Source organism: Drosophila subpulchrella, chromosome 3L (assembly GCF_014743375.2).
Source record: "Drosophila subpulchrella strain 33 F10 #4 breed RU33 chromosome 3L, RU_Dsub_v1.1 Primary Assembly, whole genome shotgun sequence".
In the NCBI taxonomy this organism is placed as follows: Eukaryota; Metazoa; Arthropoda; class Insecta; order Diptera; family Drosophilidae; genus Drosophila; species Drosophila subpulchrella.
The window spans coordinates 18,042,804-18,066,081 of NC_050612.1; the positions used below are offsets into that span (position 1 = coordinate 18,042,804).

At 37.9% G+C, this 23,278-nt stretch overlaps 1 protein-coding gene across 1 annotated transcript; it reads right to left on the bottom strand.

The window, feature by feature from the left end:
• Window positions 1-1,311: 1,311 nt before the first annotated feature.
• On the bottom strand, window positions 1,312-21,045 carry LOC119554832 (somatostatin receptor type 2). The gene is made up of 5 exons (XM_037865906.1): window positions 20,676-21,045; window positions 5,348-5,385; window positions 4,138-5,287; window positions 3,720-3,767; window positions 1,312-3,450 (listed from the first exon to the last, which is right to left on the bottom strand). The coding sequence occupies exons 3-5, from the start codon at window positions 5,230-5,232 to the stop codon at window positions 2,935-2,937; spliced, it is 1,659 nt and encodes a 552-aa protein (XP_037721834.1). The 5' UTR covers window positions 5,233-5,287; window positions 5,348-5,385; window positions 20,676-21,045; the 3' UTR covers window positions 1,312-2,934.
• Window positions 21,046-23,278: the final 2,233 nt, after the last annotated feature.

Here is a 23,278-nt window from a genome sequence, read left to right on the forward strand (position 1 = left end):
TTATAAAGCGACTTGGTTGTATTTTTAGCTTCGCATGAAAATCGTATCTACCTCAGCTGGATGCCTTTTTATCTGTTCATTTTCATTGCCCGATTTATGAAGTGTGAAGCATTAATTTGATTTCGTATACAGCCGGGAATAAATTAGGTCAAAATATGCACGATTTACTAGCCGATTCTTTGAAGTCTGCACCATGGATACACAAATACCAGTTCGTCTATACACATTTATCTCGATAGCGCCTTTGACTTTGAAAGTGCACAGATAGCGATCGAAGATGGAGGCGCTGCTTTCATAATTCAACTGACAGCTGAGTTTTTTCCATCAATATGGCAATAAGTTGTCTGTCTGCCAGCCAGCCCCCAAGTTCCCATAGTAAGTGCTTTTCCAGCTCTGCCCTGACCTTAAACTTCAGCTGACTGGGGGTTTGCAGGTCGAATGGCGGGGAGAATTTCCATCGGTCTGCCATTTCCCATTAAAACTCTCCAACTTGCCGGGCATATGGCTGGGTGCATCAGAATGCAGCCGGGCTCTACGTAATCCCCTGCTTTGGATCCTGCTCTGCCTGCTAATGAAGACTGGGGCCATCAATATGCCACCTATGTACATGACCTTCTCCAAGTGCAAGTAAAATCAAGACTGACGTGAAAAACGATTGGAAAACTATCTGTCTGTTGCACCGAAAAAAAACTATTGACCCATGGGTAACAATAAATAAAATATATACTTTTAAAGAGTGTGCATTTATTATTTATGGAACCACTTCTTAAAATCGTGTTGAAATGGTTGTTTTTCTTGCAAGCTGAACATTTACTCAATTTTCTTGCCCAAAAAGTCATTGTCCTGTGTAAAGTTTTCCCCACTTTCTCTTCATTCCTTCCACTGCAATTTCTTTGCTTGTCAGTTAAAGATTTTATGTTGCTTCCTTCACATTTCCTTTATTTTAGTTTTTGTGTAGTTTCCATTATATGCTCAGGACTTTTTCATTGCATTTTCTCTTGCAATATTCCAGCGCCACCTTATATTTCTCCCATTTTATATTACTTTTGTATCCTGTAGACGTTGGGAATGGTCAAAAATGGTCGCACATTAGACGAAGCATGAAAATAGTTTTTGTTTTTATGTTGACAATTTTCCTGTTGTTTGTCTCCATTTCAAATGGAAACCCCTTTGCCGTAATATATCACGCACGACCGAGCAATCAGAGAAATATAAAATCAAGACAAACAAAAAATTACTTGTGAAAATAAACATTTATTTTTGATACCTGCTTAGATGAAAGGAAAAATTCGCCGGGAACTTCTGAATTCATTTAAAATATTGTTTATTTTTATATTTCAATTTTCAAGCACTTAAATTGCACTTACATTTATCTATAGCAAATACGTTTAGCTTCAATCAAGTTACACTTAAAATTGAAAAATGTTACATTAATCCTTTTTGGTTTTCATTCATTTTCCTGTATTTTTTGGACAATTAACAAATACACATATCAATAATTAATCTTATGTACGGATTAGCCTAAGTTTACTTTCAAAAGTACAAATACATTAATGGGGGAAAAGTGATTTCCCACATTTGCCAACGATAATTCTGGCTATTGTTTACAATAATCAAGTCAATGATAAATACTAACATTAGTTTACTGTGAGTTTGTTTGAACAGTTTTGTTGTACAACTATTTTGGGTTACGCAAACAATGAAGGAGGAATCTATTGTAATTGTATTTGCTTGCTATATTTTCGACACTATTTAATATTTATGGCCACAGTTCAGTATGTTTTTATTACTTCATTAGCATTAATTGAATTCAATTATCATTATTGGCCGCACAATTGAGTTAATGCACGCGTGTGCTTAAAAAACGTTTAGCTTAATGTAAATTAAAATATACACGGTTAATTAAGCTTCGTTTAAGATTACTGTTATGAATCGTTATGCAAATTTTCCAGTTTTTTGTTCATGTTATATTTTGTACAATCACATTGCAGTTTAATTCGATTTATAGAGTTTTTCATTGAATACTTGTAAGTTTTATTTCCAATGGAATTATTTGCAATCATGGAATTATTATGTTTGGTTTTTAATTTTAATTTAAATGAACCCTTGTAAACTGTCGACTTCAATCAAACATGTTTTATTTGCTGCATTTCAAAGTCTTTCCTTGAACATTAAGATTAAATCTTTGGCTTACATTAGTAACTTTTTCTATTTCCCAACTGCTCCACAACCAGCTACACAAACTTATTCTAACTTGCTAACTTTAAAAGGTTTTCAAGCTTATTCTAGCGGAGTATGTAAATTTGAAAACGCCAATAAAATTATGCACACTTAATAATTCGAAAAACTTATATAAACGTTTATCTGATAAGCCTGCCAATGAGAAAACGGTAAAAAATATGATATTATTCATTTGTTATGTGCCCTTGAGACTTAAATCACTGTGAATCGATTTTATATTTATAGGAAACTTAATCAAAAAACTTAAAGTGGCCTATGGAACTGTCTAATATAAATTCAGAATATTTTTATATTCGCTGGAAAGCTTTTAGATTGTTAAAAAATTCCTACAGGTTTATTTATTGAAAAATAAATATTTTCTAAGTAAATTTTAGTATTTATAGTTCTTTTTGAATGTAATGTAAACAACTACTTTATTTGTTAGTAATAATAAAAATAAAACCGTTTGTAAGTCAGCATACATTCTTTGCGATGTTATTCTGTGAGATTCAACCTTATAAAAATCGTACTACTTGTTTCCGTTTTCGCAAGGCCCTACCTTAGTGGTATAAAATATCAATATCGTTTCAGTGAGGGCTTAGCCTACAGCAAGCACTCCGACTGGCACATCAGTTCCAGTTCCAGTTGCATCCGCCGATCTCACCTCCGGGCGATGAACACCACCGTTTCCAGGGGCATCGAGGGAGCCCGGTCTTATAAGTCCGTGTGGAGCACGGGGGGCTTACAGTTGTTGGTCTCCGCGTTGACCACCAGCACGGTGGCCGGGCTGCCCACCTGGATTTCGGCGGGCACCTGGTGAACTGCCGGCTGCAGGCAGGTCACTGCATCCGTGCCCGCCGTGGTGGTCGTTGTCGTGGTCGTGGCGGTGGCCATCGGGGCATTGTTGTTCCTCGACGACGATGCCTTCTTCTTGGCCAACGCCCCACGTTGGGCGCCACCTTTTCCGACGGCCCCAAGCAGCCGCTCCGACTGCCTGCCCTTGCCGAACTTGGGAAAGAAGCTGTTCTCCAGCTGCAGCTGGGCATTCACGTCCTTGCGCGCCGCACAGGTGCAGGCCTTCATGAAGCTCTTCTTGAAGTTGTCGCTGAGGAAGGCGTACAGGATGGGGTTCATGGCCGAGTTGGAGTAGCTGAGGCAGCCGCAGGCCAGGAACACGGCCAGCTCCAGGCGGGACGCACAGCGCTGCGGGGCCGAGCTAATCAGAGCCACCTGCGGAATGATAAAAGTGGATTCTAAATGTATTCGCCATAATATGCATAATTTAAAGGCCACTTTATGCCATGCCACAAAAACACATCTTTACATTTTACTTGCTCTACAAGTTGTGAGCGTAGCACGCTGAAAAATTATGATACAAAATAAGGGTTTTAAGGTTATTAAGCACTTAAGAACCACCACCTCTTCATATTTCATTTAAGCATATGTTAAGAAATCAGAAAAAGAAAATATAATTTATAATATACACCCAAATTAATTACCTGAGAAATCCAGTGGGGAAGCCAACAAAATATGTAGGCACTTATTACCTGTGGAATATTAAAAAACATAGCTATATCAGTTTTAAGGTGTACAGTTTTTTGAAATTTCGATATCAACGTAGGTTACACTCTTTTCCATTGGAATTTAGTACAGGTTCAAAGCAAAGAACTTTTAATAAACTAAGTTTAGAACCAGTATTTTAATATTAATAAAATCGTTACATAAAAATCGTATTACTATCACTTTTCCATTTGTTCGCAAAACTTAGATGTTTTAGATGAACGAAAATCAATTGTAAATAGAACTTCTTAATTTGATTTCTAATTCGATATTATCTTTTAAATATTTATTGATTCGACATTTTAGCTAAGTATTATAACCAGCAGATAAGTATTATGAAGCTACAAGATGTATTACCGTGAGCACCAGTTTGGTGACCTTCCTGTGCGAGCGCTTCTTCTCCTTGGACTTGTGCTTGGGCCCCACCGTGTGGAGCTTCCTGATGACCAGGCAGTAGAAGACCAGGATGAAGGTCAGCGGGGTGGCGAAGCCCAGGACCAGGGAGTACAGGATGAAGGTGGAGTCGGTGTGCGAGTTCTGGGTGTCGGGCCACTCGATGTTGCAGGACACGTTCCCGTTGCTCGACTGGACGGTGCTGGCGAAGAGGATGACCGGGAGCATCAGCAGCACAGAGGTCATCCAGGCGAAGGCCGAGACCAGCTTGGAGACAAAGGGCGTGCGGTAGCGGGGCGAGGATATGGGGTGGCACACGGCTATGTAGCGGTCGGCCGACATGATCAGCAGGAAGATCGACGAGGTGAAGGAGGTGATCGAGGTGCTCACCATGTAGGCCTTGCACATGTAGTTGCCGAAGGACCAGTTGCCCACCTGCATGGTGTACAGCAGGAAGGGGATGCCGATCAGGAAGCACTCGTCGGCGATGGCCAGGTTCAGGATGTATATATTCGTGACCGTCTGCATCTTGGAGAAGCGCATCACCACATAGATGACCAGGGTGTTGCCGAACAGCCCGATGATGCAGACCAGGGCGTACAGGATCATCGTGATCAGCTTCAGGATGAAGTTGTAGCTGTACGAGCAGTCTGCACCCGCATCCTCGTCGTAGTCCAGGTAGTGGCTCCCGTTCCCCGGCACCGTTCGGTGTTTGTGGTCCAGGTGGGGCCCCACGTTGGGCGCCATTGTCCCGTTGAGGCTGCCATTTGTGGCTCGGTAAAAGTCGCCGGCCATCGATTCCACGGACTCGGGGTCCAGTTGCTGCGGAGTGGTACCATTTGGCGCCACGGCCAGCTGCTCTGTGGGCGTTATTAAGCTCGTTAGTGTCAGCGCTGTCAGCACGAATAACAGAATGCCAGAGTGGACACTGCCTTTGCTGCCGTTGCTGTTCCTGCGGTTTCCAGCTGCTGCCCCATTTGGTGTCGAGTGTCGTCCTTTCATGTTGGCCATCCGGCCCGATCCTCCTCCTCCGCCTCGCCAAAACCACCCACTGCCCATTCCGATTCGGTTACTGTATCTGCCTGCTAATTTCCACTCCGCGGTCGGCGGCTGCCTGTTTCACAATGCCTGCTAAACCAGCTAAATGGCAAATATTTTGATATGCTTTCCATACCTTATGCCTGTGACGTCACATGTTGCACGCTGCTGTTTCTGCAAAAGAGTGAAAAGCCAGAGCGAAAGGGAAGATTGATTAGGTACTAGGAAATGGTTTCCACATCGGCATTATTAACTGTTATGGAAGCACAGAAAAAAATTAAAAGAAAGTGTCTTTTATTTTTTAAACGCATCCCTGGAATTAAGACTATATTGGTAGGTTGGATAAACGCTTTAAATAAATACCTTGGTAGAACTGAACATTATATACATATCGTTACATATATCGTTATTGGGTAGCCCTAATTTAGGATACTTTTAAAGAAGTTTATATTTTTTAAAATATGTTGTTAGCTTGCATTACCCATCAAATTATTATAAGACTAAGCTTAAATCTTTACAGTTTTGTAAACTTCAATACTTTCTCTTTATTAATAATTAAAAATGAAAACTTAAAATGGAAAATAAAATAATTTATTTGTAATGGAAACCATTTATTATCTCAGGAACACATCTTTCGGGCTTTTTTCTCTAAGTGTAAATTGTAGTCCGTCTGCAGCTGGCTCTAACAAGCGCGTATTATTTACTGACAATATTGAGCGCATGCTATCAGCATTTCATGAGACTATCCCCTGCCACGCCCCCTTACCATCTCCGCCCCTGGACCCTTGGACCCCGACCCCGACCCCTTTCCCCATCATCTGTAAACATCTTCCTGCAGACAATGCAATCAACTATATGAAATTCTGCTCGTTTGCTTGTTTGCCTTCTTCGCACTGCTCGGCGTGCGAAAAAAATGATTCGCCATCCGGCGGGTGAAAAATGAAAGGCGGATGAAAAATAAAGGAAAAGCCATCCAGAAGGAAAGCAGCCCAACAAAAATGCATGACAGCAACCACAACAACTACAAGCAATTAACTTTCCCATAACGTGTGCCCGAAGGAGAGAAGCGTAATTCATATAAACTCAATTTATCGTTTGTGCCAGGACCAGAAATATAATTAAATAGAATTTGAAATGAGTCGACAGTTGATGGCACTGCAGCTGAGACCGCAATATTGAGAAATGTCTGAGGAGTTCGAAAAACAATCACTCAAAATCACAAAGTATTGCACTGCAGGCGGCAAGTCGGATGTACGTATCTCGAAACAAGCTGTAAAAAATATTTATATATTTTGTATATGCCTGCATAATTCACTCATTCGGAAATTAATTAGTAACTTTTGCAAAAAGTCCGAAACTAAATACCATTGTAAAACATTTTATATTTGAGTTTGCTCCTTAAACTTTGGTTCGCAATTAATAAGCAATTTGTTTTGAGGTTTCTTATGATCCCCGGGCAACGTTGAAAATGAATAAACATAAGCGTTGGAGTAAAACGTGGTCCATATGGCGTGCAACACGAAAACTTTGGGCCAGAAGAAAGCCACAGAACAAATATACCGAGTGGCCCCATGAAGGTCGAAAACTTCTCGGCCAGTAGCCAGGCCAAAACTTTCGCAGACATCGGCCAAAAACAGACCATTACGAAGTGAAGTCAAGTTTCTCGTTGGCCAAAAACCGGCAGAACAACAAGCCAAGGCCAAGTGAAAGGAAATAGCCACAGGGGACAGAAGTCCTCCCACCATCGAACGCCAAACCGAGGCAGATAGAATTTCCGCTGATTAATTAATTGGCGTAATCCTAGTTAGATAAACTGCGTGAATTGTCGGGCAATTTATGAGCGCATCTCTTGCCGGAATTAAGTGGGTCAACAGCAGCTGAGCCTAACGACTTTGCGACCCGATCGGGTTAAAGTTTAGCCCCCTGCGTTAAGACCCTCAATTAGCTCGCAGCTGCAGCTGCTTTAATGCTAGCCACATCATAATTGCTACACTGGGAAAAATAGAGAGATAAGTATGTTTTAAAACCAATATGCACTTCGATGGCAAAGAAAAGGGCCAGCAATCTTAATTATTACAGCTAAAATTTAGTTAACAAATGCTTATTGCGATTGGGAACCTTTTTAAAAATATTTACTTATATCTTTTGAATGGACCTCTATACAATGAGAACTATATTTATACATTTAATTATTTCCCTCGATAATAATCCGCTCACAATTGAAATTGCAATGGAATGGATTTCTATGGAATTATATGATTATATTATATCACAGTTTCATATGTTGAAATAATTGTTAACAGGAAATATTTTGCTGGAAAAATAAACTAGTATGTCCACGGATATCATACTCAATATAAATATTATTTAATTGTATTTAATTCGAATATTTAATAAAAAGTGTTGAATTTAATATGCAGGTATATATTTTAACAATTTAAAATTGTTTACCTTTTACCAAACCTTCAGTTGGACTACAAACTGACTACAAATGGTCGGGGATTGTTCCTGGTGTACGCTTTTGTTCGCTCCACACCTTGATTAGCCGGACGGATATGCCGATAATTATGCCATGGTCACAAGGAGAAGTGGGGACATTTTGCAATGTCCTGACAGTTTCCATGTCCTGCTGCCCGGTGCTGTTCGGCCGTCAGTCCGCTTCTGGCCGTTACAAACAAGGTTAGCAATCAATCGCTAAACATGTTGCCATTGACGGCGATGGCACCATGCCCCACACACTCCGCCCCCGCCCGCCACGCCCACACACAAAGGCCATAAAACGCTTGACTACCGATTGATCTGACCAGTGGTGCAGAAGATATGTGTTTTCGGCTATTCTTGCCCTCTTTGCGGGTTGGGTTTTCGACCAAACCGGGTCCAAAAGGAAGGGATGCGTTATGGCCAAGTGACTGATGAAACTGTAATTGGCAGCAGGGGTAACGGCTCATGTGGGCTCTGCTAATGAGGCAATATTACCTGGTCTTACCTGGGTTACAAGGTTCCATTTTGGAATTGAATTGGTAAAATTTTACATTTTACAAACGAGATGGAGATTTTAAGAAGCTATCGATGGAAACTCTAAGCTCTATTTTACTTGAAAACTATCTATCTATGTTTAGATAGGCCTTAGCTATTTTAAACCTCCCTCGAAATTCATGGCATATATTTTTGGGCACCTCAAAATAAAATCTAATAGCCAAATTTTAAGCCCTGCCTTGAAGACCAATCGAATCACTTAACCCTCGATGTTGAAGGAGGGTTAATCTCACGGTCGGATCTAGTCTATTTACATTCTTATTCAAATTTGATGCTGCTCAACAAAACTTTGTTAACTTTAAGAAAAAACAAATTGAAGGACCAAGCGAAATTTAATAGAATTTCTTTTTTCGTGTGAAAAATACCTTTTGTTTTCAGCGCCTTTGTTCCACCTGAGCACGGCGTGCAAACTTTTAGCTGTTATCTTTCTCACTCATTGGCCAAAGTCATTGTCATGCATAGAGTTTCCCTGCCGCTCCCTGTACCTATACCTATACCTATACCCATCCTCCGTATCTTTCTGCCAGCTTTGTTCTGGTCGTCTATGGCATAAATTTTCACTTCCTTCGTGAAGTGCATGGATAAGTTCCACTTCGGGGCTCTCTTCCCTTCAAGCTCTTCAACTTTTCGCTCTGTTGATTTGTTTTTCCAAGCCTCAACGCCTAACTTGATGACTCAATGTCGCAAAAACCGACACATGCCCCTTTGATTTCCGAGTGTGGAAGCCATTTGCTTAATTAAAAATTACATTTCGACCTGTTGTGCAATTCTTGAACCGCAAATAAACGCCAAATCGGCTTATGTCAACAAAATTAATTGGTAAATGCACAAATATAGCTCACCTTACCCCTCATTCATCTTTCCGAGTGAATTGGGGGCTTTCCAATCATATATTAATCCATTTGCGAATGGGTGAATTAGGCCGATTGGCCAACTAATGTTTGGTGAGCTTCCATCACGATTGAATTTCACGGCTGAATGTGATTAGCTGCATGCAATCAAGAAGCGGAATTAAAATCAAAATGATTTTATGAGTGTTTCATGAGGGTAATTTGCCATCGGATAAATTATCTTTTGGCTTACTGAGCCCTGATTTCATCTGGATAAGCCAATCACAGCTTTTATATTTTCATTAGTGTGATTAATTTTTGCTGTAGCTTCATTAATGGCCGTATGACGTATGCTTGGCTGAGTGTATTTTTTAGTGATATAATCCTTTAAGGATTATCTAGAATGTGATCTATATTGATTTTATTCCCTTGAAGCAATTTCACCAAACCAAATACTTTGGTTTTTAAAAAACGTGGTTTTTGAAAACAAATAATTACTTAGTAGGTAACTCTAAAGAATAAATAATTAAATCGCCGATAAAACATTAGTACAATGATCTAATAATCTCAAATACTTCATTTAATCGATGTATCTTAAATAATATTCTTATTGTTTTCTATAAAAGTCTTGTTGAATCGAACAAACATTTTCCTAAATTAAGCATTATCTAAAATGTAATCTTTATTATTTTTTCTACCTAGGAGAAAAAAAGAAAGTAAACTGTTTAAACACTTTTCAGATGAGTTTAACCATAAGAATACAAACTATCTCAAATCTTCCAAGCTATTTAATAACTTTTCCAATAGAGTTATTAGCAAAATAAATTCTACGTATACCTAACATGCGACGTTTCTTAAAGAATTTGGGCGATAATCAGTTATTACGAGAGTGTAAATTTAGTAATGCACATAATGTAATATTAAAATGTTGTTTATCAGTGTTGTGAAGTTAAAACAATTTTTATCTATCCCCAAATTTTCTTCCACCCATTATTGCCCTATTTTCCCCTCCCAAGATCGCCATTAGAGATTTGAACCTAGCTGACACCTGGCAAAATAAGTTGCCATAAGTTATGTATTTACCCTCTACCCCGGGGTTCGACTTGATTACGGCCAAAGTGTCCGTATGTGCTCATCCGTGCGGTGGCGATGCGCTCACGTTCTCACCTGGATTCCGGATTCTGGATTCCGGGTGCTACGTCATTGTCGTTTGGCCAGGTCATGATTTATAAATAATTAAATATTTATTTTCGCACATCGTAAATGACGTTGGCAGCCATCGATGAGGGTCGGGATGGGCGGCTTGCTTTGGCGGTTGGCGTTTGGCCCCAGCCATATGCTCATTAATATTAATAAGGCGATGTTGGCGAATGGCAGGTATCCCACACCGCCTCCCTGGAATTCTCCTAATATTTCCTCCAGCCTCCTCCCACCTCAACAGGTGTTGTGCCACACGTGTCGCCATCGCCTGACGACCTTGCCCTTGTGGGTTCGTAATCAAGTCAAGTGCCATCGACTCGGCCGCAGTTTCAGTTATAAACGCGTTCCCCGGCGGGGCGTTTTCGTTTAGGCCAGAAAGCCTCGACTCGAATCCAATTTCCATTATCCAATTTAACGCCGACATGCGCGCATAAATAAGCCTCGGTGAATAGACCAAAAACGGCACGAATAGAGATCCGGAACCGTCGGCGGGATGATCCCGGACCATTCCCCCAGAACATTGTTATGTAAAACTCACAGAGAGATACAAAAAATCATTATTTATATACACCTACCTAACCTTACTAGAAAATAATTCATAAGAAATCTTAATTTTATGGCAACACGATTTTAATGTGAATGGAGGTATAATAAAACTTGTTTTTTAATCATTACCCCATCTTAAACAGTCATTAACCAAATGCTTCCCTTTCAGACTAAAATCTATTTATATAGACTTAAATTTGGCTTGAAAAAATTCAATTCAACAAAATGGCCTTGAAAATCAATGGCCTTCTCATTTTTCCAGGAATAAGGAATGGCTTTAAAAATGATTTTTTACGAAACCCCCAGGGGAAAAGACCACTTCCCAGAAAATGTGCTGCTTTAAAAGCTTGTAAAAGAAATTTACAAGAAATTGCAGGATGTCCCACAGTGGGATATTGAAATATATTATTTATTTTTTATATGTAAACAAAAGCGAAAACCAAAGACAAAAGCGAGCGTTTACCAGTTTCATGAATTTTTCACCGAAAACAAAATAAAAGGAACGAAAACAAAGGAAAATGCTAAGGTAAAATAAAACGCCTACATGAAAGATACTTTGTTGGCTTTGTGAGGGGCGGGCCACGCCCCCTGGACACGCAACTTCCACAGCTAGCACAGGTGTGCGTGTGTGTCTGTGAGGGCGTGAATATGTGTGGGCTTGGTTTCCACCAAGAAGAAGCTTCAAAATAAATTACAATGGATTGAATTGACGACTCTCATATCCTAGGACTAGTGATAGTTCAAAAAATATATCGTATTTATTTGTCAGTGGTATAAATTTAAAATATTAAAAGGATAATTTGTTATATCTTACATACGCAACATTTTTAGATCATAAGATTCGAAAAAAAAATTTTTTTTCTTCTTTTAAACATGGGGCTCTTGATTTAAGTCATCATCAAATAATATATTTTTATTATAGCCAACATTGCGTATACGTCATAGGCTCGTAAGTCAAAGACCAGACCATTAAAAGCGCTTTTATTTGTACTTGGCCTATTAAAATAAATATTTAATGGTTCCTAATTAAAGCGTATCATGGAGTTTTTAAGCTGTCATGTTAAAATAAACACTTTATTTTAAAAGAAACGTTAAAATTAAGTATATTCAAGTATATATCTTGAATATGTACATAACTTTAAAACTTAATGGTCAGATGTAGGACTTTATTTAACAAACAAATGTTGTACCTATTTATATTTGTGATTTAGACAACTACAAAGGAAAAGGCTGATTTTAATATCGCATTAAATAAATTATTGTTTAACATCGTTATATCATAATGGCCCAATGCATCCACTGCTACCCTTTGAATTTACAAAGTACCAAAAAAAATCGCACAATAGGGCAAAAAACTGAATTTCGTGCTCAACGCTTAAAAGTCGATTTTAGGCATTTTTCCTGTTAAAAAACGTTGCTGTACCGTTTTTTGCTGTTGCGTATCAGAGGTGAGCGAACAATTTTTGTTATCTCAATAACTTGATTTATGCTCCTCGGTCCGTCGCCGAAAAACAGCAAAGTTAATCGATGAAGGTGGGGCTGGAGGTATAAAACCTACCTTTAAGTCTATGAGTTTCCAACCAGAATATAAAAATAATAGAGAATGAGCCACGCGCGCTTTCAGCAACATTTAATGTCAGCGTCAACGATGTGTCACGCCCAAAGCGACCCATTTCGGTATATCCACTACAGGATTCCCCCGACTTTCCGAAGTCCCCTCATTCCTTCCCAACGCGTACCATTTAGACAATAAATTAATTTCAGGGGAGAGCAGTATCCAGCAACAGCAAAATCAACTCAAATCAGTGTCTAGACGAGGTTGAAAACTATGGTCGGAGGGAAATGGCTAGAGAGTGGGAAAACTCTGTGGGCAGGGAAAACCCCCGAGAAGGGCGTGTGCTGAATTTAAAGACATCTCGGGGAGTGGGACAGCTTAGTGGGTGCCCTCATCCAGTCCCGGGGCTTATTTGCTTGTGGATTTTTCTGTTTTGATTTTCATATTCATCCTTGTAATGGCTTACAGCTCGTGCGTGAGAGGAATTATGTCCCGATATTGTTGTGTTCCGAAAAAACATTTAAGAAAAATAAAAGCAGTATAAGTGATTTTGAATTTGTGAAAGCAAACGTAACGAAAACACAAAACGAATATTGAGAGCAAGTTTGGGAAATTACAAAATAATAAATAACAAGCTATTCTCTTTTTAAAGGGCTTTCTGTTCCTTAAAACCTGCTTAAATCGCACCACAAACGTATCATTTTACAGTCAGCATAAAAGTGGAAAACATTTTAAGTTATGCTCAAAGGAAAATGTGAAACAAGGGGATGACTTTCAGAAATAGATACCCTTTATAACAAATATACTGAAATAGTTTTAAGGACATGAACTGTGCAGAAAGCAATTTAAAATACTTGTTTTGTATGGTATACTACATTTTATGATTTAAAATGACATTTTTTTTTTTTTACGGATATGTTGTTTATAGGAATTTGTACTCCAACACAAAATATAATATTTTTACTAAGTTTTTATATTTGATATAATCATTAAAATTAATATTATAAATTTTCATAACTTCAGTGGTTATTTGTAGGAAAGGTACCTTGAATAAGAGTGCCATAAAAAACATTTATTTCTTACAGAAGTGAAATAAAACTTAGGGAAAGAGATGCAAATGCGTAGAATGGCTGAACAATAAAATTGGAAATATGTACGAGGGGAATGTACGTAAAATGCCGACGGAATGTGACAAAGTTGCGAGTCGTTCACACAGACACCATCCCAGTCCACTATCTTCGACCTCATCATCATCGGCCTTCGACTTATAATAAAAATATGTACAGCAAAGGATTGTTTGACATGAATTTATGGACTTTTTCTCTGTTCCTTGAAGGAAACCCGGAACAGGACGTGATGGTGCGATAAACGGACAGTGTCCAAATAAATCGTATCGGTACTGAACATATAAACAAGCCGAAATGGAGGTCAACATCGTAAAAAGCAGCGACACAGAAGCAAAACATGATTCTGAATAAAAATATGGGAGTGAAAGTGGGATGGGTGCAAACTATAACCCTATATGCAGATCATTGAAATTGTTCAACCCACGAAAATTATGACTTTTCGAACATGACAGAGCCTAAGTAAGTTGACATAAAATTTATGGCCGCAAAATAACCGACCGACTGTTGGCTAAGTGAAACATGAGCCCATAAAAATGATGACTGCGCCTCTAAATATTCCAAATGAATATGGAAAAGTCCGGCAGAGAAGAGTCCATAAATATTTCTGGCCAAGAACAAGGCTATAAAACACGCTAAATGGTTTTGCTCTTGATGGGTTTAATAAAGTTAGCAACTCAAAAGTGGCATTTAAAAAAAACATCTGGAGAAGGCCGTTAAAAAAATAATATAGTTCGAGGTTTATCAGCAATCAGTGCTATACATTCCCCAACATAAAAATTATATTTGTAAGTAAAAAAGGATTATCAAAAGTAGCATACAACATAATAAGCAGCTTAAGAGCAAAAACAATCTACTTCATATATTAGAGTTCCATGGTCCCTCATCCTAAATTGAAAAGCAGTCAAGCCCACTTAAACTGCCCCACGTTGTGTACCATTTTGAGAGCAATTAATCCCACTAAATCACTTTGTGCAATCGATAGTTTCCCGAAGCATTCTCTTGATTTGATGTAACAAAGGCTCTTCTGGTTGTCAGGCAGCAGAAGCGAGGAAAACAAGACAATCCAACTTTCATCAGCAATTTCTCAATGTTTTTCCGCCTTGGAAGTTTTTCCTATTTTCGTCATTCAAGCTGAAAGTTTTCAATTAGTCACACGACTGCACAATTAAATTTTTCCGCCCACTGAGATTGTCCCCGTGTGTTGCCTTCGATGTCTTGCTCCCTTAAAGGACTCTGCTCAAGGGCCACCTATGGAATTGGAAGGAAGCGGCGCCGACAACTTGCAAACATTTATCTTCGAGTTCCTCCACAGAAGGGGAAAACGCTGAGGGCGAGGCGGAGTCAGAAGTATTTTTCCCTCGAGACCAACTTGCCGTAATTCACTGGCAGCGCAAGTTTTGCCATCGATAAATTTTCCAGCGTCCGAACACTTGTTGCACTTTGAAGTTTTCCATCGGTCGAAGGGACCAGCCCACCCATGGGCAGCAAGTTTGGTTGGTTTTAAAAATGGAAGTGAGGAAAAACTGCCCACAGGCCGAGTGTCAAAGTAAATCACTTTCGCCGCTGAACATCGATTACAATTTTCGGCAATTTCTTATTGAATTCTATAAATTTATGGGCAAAGAGATAAGAATATGGTCAATAAAGAGTTTTAATGATTTTAAAATAGCAACGGTATGATATTAAAATATTTAAACATTTTACTACTTTGTGTAAAATTGACAAAATCGCTTATTATAATTAGATTTCGCGGGTATTTAGATTATAAATATCTAACCTCTGGTTCTACAAATTTCACAATATTTTTCGATGACACTTTCTATGATTAGCCATTAGCATAAAGTTGCCGCAACTGATTTACTATATAAAATGACATGCATTTTATGCAAACATTACCCATCTATTTTAAGCCCAGTCGACAGATCCACGCATAACTCTGGACTGCCAACCGAATTGGTCTGTTGTGTGTACCCGCAATTTGGGCCAACATTTCCATAAAACCAGGACCGACTGGCCTGACAAGATGACGTGGCAGCTGTTGCCACAAAATACAGAGAAAAAAAAAACAAATTAAAATATAAGAAACAATAAATAAAATTATTAAAAAGTTATAAAAAGATCTTGGTGAAAATTCTCCATTAAGGATAAAATAGACTTATTATTAGGAAGGAAAATCTATTATATATTTTTATATTGTCATTCCAAAATAAACTATTTTTCTAGGTGTGCTTCCACAAAATGTTGCAGCTCTGTTATAATTGAAGTGAAACGGCTAATTCCAACATTTTTGGGTTTTAAAGAGAGGTTCCCATTGGTAGCAGAATTTAAATCTTCTGGCCAGCAGAGATGCATGAATTCTACAACTCAATTTGGTAATGAAACCACCACAAAACTGCACGACCACGCCCACCTAAGGGAGGAGACACATATGGACTGCCAAACTGCAGCTGAACTCGGCTTGATGAACTGACGTATGAGTCCGAATCAGTATTTTGACCACTCACTCCTCGCTCCTCGGCCAAAAGTGGAGGCAAATGGACAAGATGGACTCGACTGAATTATGCAATGGACAGCCGAAGGAGCAGTGCCAGAAACGCAATGCAAGTGGGCCCAGAAAAACAGTGGAAAAAGCCAGGCAAAAAGGAAGAGTTGAGGTATGGGGGGGTATGGGTCCTGTCAAGAGGATATTTTCATTTGCTGCGAGGGACAAGAGGTTTTCTGGGAGGGTGTTGCACATATGGGTACGCCCACCCACTAGGCTTTCTGGGAACGCCTCTGCTTGGGTAATTGCAAAATGCAATTGAGGTGCTCATCCGTGGCCTTTGGTCCACCTGACCTCAGGTGATTGATGGCAGCCACAAAATTTAAGAGCTTACTTATGTATATGAAAGGATTCATTTTTCTTTCTTAATTTAGAAAACTAATACTTTAAATCTTTAATTTTCTTCCCATTCCATACAATTCTACATCCTTGCAAGAGTATCGCATAAAGTATTACCCACCTCCGAGTGCGCAATTGGTGGCTCATTTAAATTATTAAATTGCCAGCCAAGAAAAACTTTTAATTTCATTTCAGCTCATTGAGGCCATTTCGCTTTTCCTGATCCCTTTTTCGTGTTTTCCTTCCGTTTGGGTTAGACTTTTTTAACAGCTTTCGGGACCACCTTTGGCAGAAATTTCAATTAAAAGCGTTTGAGGAAAAGGCCAAGTGATAGCACTTGATAAATTTCAATGGCCAAGGAAACCCGACAAAATTATAAATCAAAGTGAAAGCGCTTCAGAAAGGCAACGAGTGATATAGATAGAGGGCAGTTCAAGTGGCGATAAACAACTTAAAAGGTCGTGAACGAAATTTCAATAGAACTCAGAGTTCGGCCCCATTTTATGTTTTTGCCAACTTTATTTGCTTTCTGGCGGCCTCTTTCCCGTAGAACTTTTCACATTTTGTTGCAGTTTTTTTAACAGTTTTCCCATGGCTCAATTAGTTTCGAAATTTTATTCGATTTCCCCCATTGACGAATTCACTGAGAAATTAATTTGGTTTGCGGCTGCTTTGCTGGAAAACTTTTCCTTTTCCCAATTTAGCTCAATTTTTGAGCTCATTATCTGCTTCTGGTAACCTTTTGAAGTGGGAAGTTTCTTTAGGGGCATTTTTTCTATGTTAAAAGTTTTAATAGATTTATAAGAGCTTAGAAAAACTTGATTACACCCATTTTGCCAGTATTGCTTTCGGATTTCTCGATTTGTTTGCATAGGCTGGATTTAGGCCTAACTAAATTTTCATGGTAAAACAAGAGATATCTACTATGCCTGTATTTGGCCATTTGGCTGATCAACTATTAAATTCAATTTAAATTCTATTAGAATTTCTAGCCAAGTTTAGCTGGCGATTTTGACTGTTAAAGTGGGCCAAAAAAGTCGCCTAACAACAAAGAAAATTGCAAATTTCATTTATTTTAACAACGAACAAAAATACGGGTGCTAATGTTATTTACGTTCAATTGTTATACACTGGCAATAACAACCAATATATCAACAAAAACAAAAATAGAAACAACAGCCAAATTTGAATATCAATCCAAGGGAATATTGTGGTTAGATAGAGACTATTGTGTTACCTGTTAATTATGGGATACATAAAAAGTCTGTTATGTTTTTAAAAATTGGCAAAAAACGAACGAGACGAGTTGGATTTAAATTCTTGCGACTTAAAATCATTTGAAAGGGTTTTTCAAACTATGCTAACAAACATTTCCTTGGGACACTAGTTTTATCGCATATTCTAGAGCTTAAAATACATTTTAAAATTTGTATTTAAATTATTATAGCTAGCACAACTGAAATTTGGATTAGAAAGATGCAACTCAAAGATATGTATATTTATGTAAATAGTAGGTATCTTTTAGTCGTAATACTTTGATTCGTTTCTGTATGTTTTTGTTCAAATTAATGCACAGATAACGCCGTTGTGTAGGGGTCTGTCTGTGTTTGTTGGTCTGCTGTTGATAACAATGTCGATTTAATTACATTTTATTGACTTCACCGCGCGGCCAGAAAAGCGGAGTCCGCCCCGGCTAACGTGCGCGTCATCGTCATAAGCTATTATCAAATAACAGAAGCACATTATGCCACAATAAAGATATATTTACTCATACACAGATACTTTTCCTGATTGTTGTTGAAGTTTAATTACACTTTCATTCTGAGCGAGTCTGTGCGACTCTGATGAACTTAATTTGTTTTTTCACAAGTATTTTCAGTTTTCTGATAGCATCATCTGTCATTTTGTTTTTAAACAAAAAATGTCATGTTCTCTGGAACAGTAAAAACTGGATTTAAATGGATATTGCTGTTATAATGTAGCAAAAATGCTTGGCTTATATGGTTGAAATGAAGCACCTTCAATAAACTCAAAAGATGTTCGTAGGTTTAGCAAGTCTAGAACTTTTTGAAATGCCATATATTACTTTATAGATCGATTACTAAGATAATACAATTTTAAAGACATTTCTATTCCTTTTTTAATAAAATTTTATTGTAACACAACCATTTTTTTTTTTGCAAGAAGTTTTTAGAAATACTAGGGCATTATTACTTCGACTTATAGAGCGACTTAGATAGTTTCCGTACCGTGTGTCCGGGTATGTTTGCTGCTGTTTGCGGTGGTTTTGGCTTCTATTGTTGGCAATAAGCACGTAATTACTCACACAAGCAGAGCCAAGTGCAAGTATACGTAGATGGACGCAAAAGGGCCACACATACAAGCACATTACGTAATTACTTTAATTATCTGCATTGAGTTTGCGGTCTCCAAAGGAGGTCTCCCCATCCTTATTCGTACTCAGTAGCACCCTCTGTAGTAGTTTATTAATTTAGCCTTTTTGTCTCAATGCTGCATTGTTGAAACGGGAGAAAACTGGGCCACATCGGAAGCTTTCCCCCTCCGAAAATGGTTCACATTTTGGCACTCGGCCCCTGGAAGTATGCTGCATTTCACTCTGACAGCCCCTGCAGTGAAACTTGCACTTGCAGTCGCACTATCGCCAGTGAGAATCCCGAACTCCATATGCCTTTATGGGGGCAACATATGTAGGGGAATCCCCCGTCCTACTGCGTTCTTGACAAATTTGGCGAACCATTTCACTGGCATAGGAAGTCCTCGCCTGTCAATATATGCCAACCACCTACACATACAGTTGGGTACAGTGAGTGGATATATCATCTTTACCATGTGCTTTTTGTATACTTCAATATGTTAAATATTTTTAAAAAAGTAGAAAAAAGAGGAATATTTCTTGTTTTTGGTTTTTTTTTAATCACAAACTATTATTTATATCCTTAAGTGACTTATAAAAGGAATAAATTTGTATATTGTTTCTTTAAAAAAGTATACCTTTCTCACACTGTTGAAATAAGTTTACTTATATTTCCAAATACACAACGTCATTATTAACATATTTAACCCAACACTAATAAATATATATAAAATGGCAATGAAGTTTAGTTCCTGATTTCCTTGTATAGTTTGGTGGCGTTTCAAATAATAATCTTCCTGATTTATATAGCTTGATTAAATCTAAAACGCTCATCTTGAGTAGTTTTTTATGTCGTGCACTGTGAGTCAAGGACTTTTATGACATTTTATATGCGACTTGGTCTCTCCTCTTCCCTTTTCATCCACCTTATCCATTCTTCGTCACCAATAGCAAGACATGCGGAACAAAAGCATAAAATCTACTTGGCCTGGTCTTTAAGGCTTTGCTTTTCATCTTGGCCGCCTTGACAGCGCCAAATTTGCTCTTTAATATTATATGTCCTTTGGCATATTTTGACTTAACAGGATTTTTTCATAAGCTCCGTACTTAAGCTCATTGTCAGTGGAGTATAAAGTCTTTTTATTTAATAAAGTGGGATGCTATTTCTAGAAGGCTTTTGATAAAATGTATAAATTACGAGTGTTTCAATTTCCTGTAGTTTTATATGCCTTGATAAGTTTTCTTTTGCTGGTGAAGTTATATTTCCGTAAACTTGAACAAATCTAAGTCATCTAAGCTTAACCGTTGCTTAATACAATTGTTTTATTCGTACTATCGTTATTAATCTGTTAAATTGTTATAATTTTTTTTTAACTTAAAATTGCCTACTGGGAAACTTTAATCTATTCTATGACTACCAAAACTTTCAAATGTAATTTTACCATCAAAACCCTAACAATTGTCGAATTTGTTGTGCCCATAGGATGTGGTCTGAAATGCGAATAAAAAATATGTTTACAACACAATTACGAAAACAAACAAGTTGACACCCACGCAAACAAAACAATTCAACAATTCTGCCGCATTTCAAAGCATTTCAGGAGGCAAATAAAAAATCCTTGAGGTTAAAATACACACACACACAAAGAGCAGATAGAAAGGTTTCCATCCTTCAGCTCGGCTCAACTCGACTCGACTCAACTCATAAGCCATATAAATTTCCGGCTGTCGTCTTTTACCGCTTCGCATAAATTTGACACTTTTTGTTTCATACTTGTTTTTCGGTTATTTTTTGTATTTTGTATTCTGGCTTAGGGGAACCGTTACTTGTGTTTATGCACCGAACGTTAGAGCAGTTCCATGGAGTTCATTTTAAGGGAGATTTATAGTATGATATGGCAGAAATAATATTTACCTTGACAAAATTGCGTTTTTTGGCAGTTTGCTTTTTGCGAGATTTGTAAAGATTATATTTTGGGTTAGGGAACACTTTTATTTGATGTGCAATTTCGGCGTGTTTGTGGTTTATTAAATATTAAAGAGTGGATCTTTATTGTTTGTAACTATATTTTGTTGGTGAAGATTTTATTAAAGTTTTAAAAGTGTTATTACTTAAATTTCCTTATGAGATTTTTTAAAAAGGATTTCCTTGTCTTGGTAATTTTCCCACATAACACCAAAATCGGAGAAGTCTAAGACAAGTTCTTCAGTCCATTACGCGTATGACTTCAAGTTTTTCGTTTGATTTTGAAGAGCAGGAATTTTGGGCACGTTCGGAGCGCTTTGTTGACAGGCAACGACTGAAGCGGCCCAAGAAATTCAGTGTCTAACATCAAATACGATGATGATGATGGCCCATTGAGTGGCTAAAAGGCAGCAGCCGAACAGCTGTTCATCCGAAGTTGGCTTCGTGCCTCTATGTGGCACATATCTACCTTTTCCTCGGCTACCGAAATGTTAAAGGAGTCCGAAAATAAATTCCAGGGGTCTGTTAGCACTTAACATTGCCATGTGGGTGGTCTTTTGGCCAACAGCTTACCTGTTTGCTTGGCCCTGTTAGCAAACAGTGCCTCAGATATGCATGAATCCCTTCCATCATAACACTAAAAGTCGGCGCCCCAATGCGTTTATTTCTGCCCATGTTGTTTATATAATATTTAATATTAGTTTTTATGATAATGGTTTTTTAATGCCCGCAATTCTGAACGTTTCATGTTGATCGCTCTTTGGTTTTTCATTTCGTGGGGCTGCTTTTATGTCTGCTGCGCATTTGTTTATAAACAATTTGGATGCGTCGGCTAGAGCGAAAAACGAAAATAAATAAATACAATGCCAGGCAATAACAATCCAAAACAATTATCGGTAATAAGTCAGCCGTCGATTTATGAAAGTGTCAATGCAATTTTTTTGCCTGTTTTCGGATTCCGTGACGTCAACGCTTTGAAATTCTCTCCCATACATTTGTTTTCCAAATAAATACTTAGCCATAATCCATTTGGCAGCGTCTTTGTTTTTGCCAGTTTCCAAGGAGATGAAAGGAGGTTGCCTTGATACCTGATGATAATTACAACATCTTCAGTTCACTCAAAAAAATTCAGAAATAATGGAGTGACTTCTCTAATTACATGATATATGCTACCTACATTAAGAGATATTTGCTAAACCTTTTTTATTTTATATTATATATATACATATAAATATAAAAAACCCGCAATATTACTTAAATTTTTATGAGGTATAATTTAAATTTATAATATGAAGAGTATGTCTGTTTTTGAATACGTACTTGATATATTATTATTTATATCATAATATGATAAATTATTAATTTAAAATATAGTTTGGGGCTTTAAAAATGATTGAAATTTATATCGTACTCAAATTAATACTCAACTACAGATACAACTTAAAATTTTTTTGTAGGTCGTTGATTGTTGTTTGTTGTTGTGAGTGTATTTCAATTAACTTTATACGCCACAACCTTTTGTGATTCACAACCTGTTTTCAACTTTAAATATCTACTAACCACCTTTTAAACTGCTCTGCATTGGCTAAATCTCTGATATGCAAGTGTGTTTTTCCATAAGACTGCCAGGTCAAGGGTTGTTTAATAAATTTTAAATGCGCTGGAATTTATTCAAAAGCAGTGTCGCTTTTCTTCGCCCCATGCTTTTCACTCTATCTGCATGGATAATCAATCATTGGCAATCCTTTCAACGGAGTTTACTGTTTAATCCCGCTAATGTTATTAATTAACCACTGCGGTCATTTTGTTTGTCTTATTTATTATTCCTTTTAAAACAGCTTACGCAGTTTATTAATGCAGTTAATTTTTAAAGCCACTCTGGCTTTTCCTCCATAAATTCCCGATTTATACGCGTTTTAAATGCTTTAACTGCAGAACACGGCGACCTCTGCTGCAGTAACGGAAACTGCATTAAAAAATGGAGGATAGAGGCGATAAAATGGGGAATGCCGAGGAATGCTGTTGACTGACTCGGATTGAATTGCTGCCTCGATTTGTTATGCAATGCTAGCAGAAATGAATACCCTGTAAATAAGTTAAAATTTTTTTTTTATATTAAATTTTAACAAATTTTTTTCGTTATTTTAATTGTACTTCAAAATAATAATTGTAAGTCAAATTAAATGTATTACCCAAACCGTTGTTAACCATTGATTTTTAGCAATGATGACTTTAGCAATAAATTATTACTAATAATACACCAATTTATTAAAAATTCGTTTCTTGCTAAGGTGAGTATTAGTTTCCAGGGTATTCCCTTGCAGTTCCCACTTACCTGTCTGCTTTTCTCTTTTTATTTACATTATTTACAGCGTAATAAACCGTGAGCTGTAAATGCTGTACACGCTGTTTGTCTACGGTAGGCGAGTAAGGATCTCCGCAGGACATGCAATCTGCCATCCCGCCCACGCCTGCTCCTCTGCCACGCCCACCTGCTCACCCAACGCCCCTCGCAGCTTTTGAGTCAGCTCGGTGGCGAATGCTGGGGCATC

Coding starts and splice junctions, on each gene's coding strand:
- LOC119554832 (XM_037865906.1), bottom strand. CDS start 5,232: ATGGGCAGTGGGTGGTTTTGGCGAGGCGGAGGAGGAGGATCGGGCCGG. Junction 3,768..4,137: donor TCACCAAACTGGTGCTCACG/GTAATACATCTT, acceptor AATATTCCACAG/GTAATAAGTGCCTACATATT. Junction 3,451..3,719: donor TTCCCCACTGGATTTCTCAG/GTAATTAATTTG, acceptor ATCATTCCGCAG/GTGGCTCTGATTAGCTCGGC.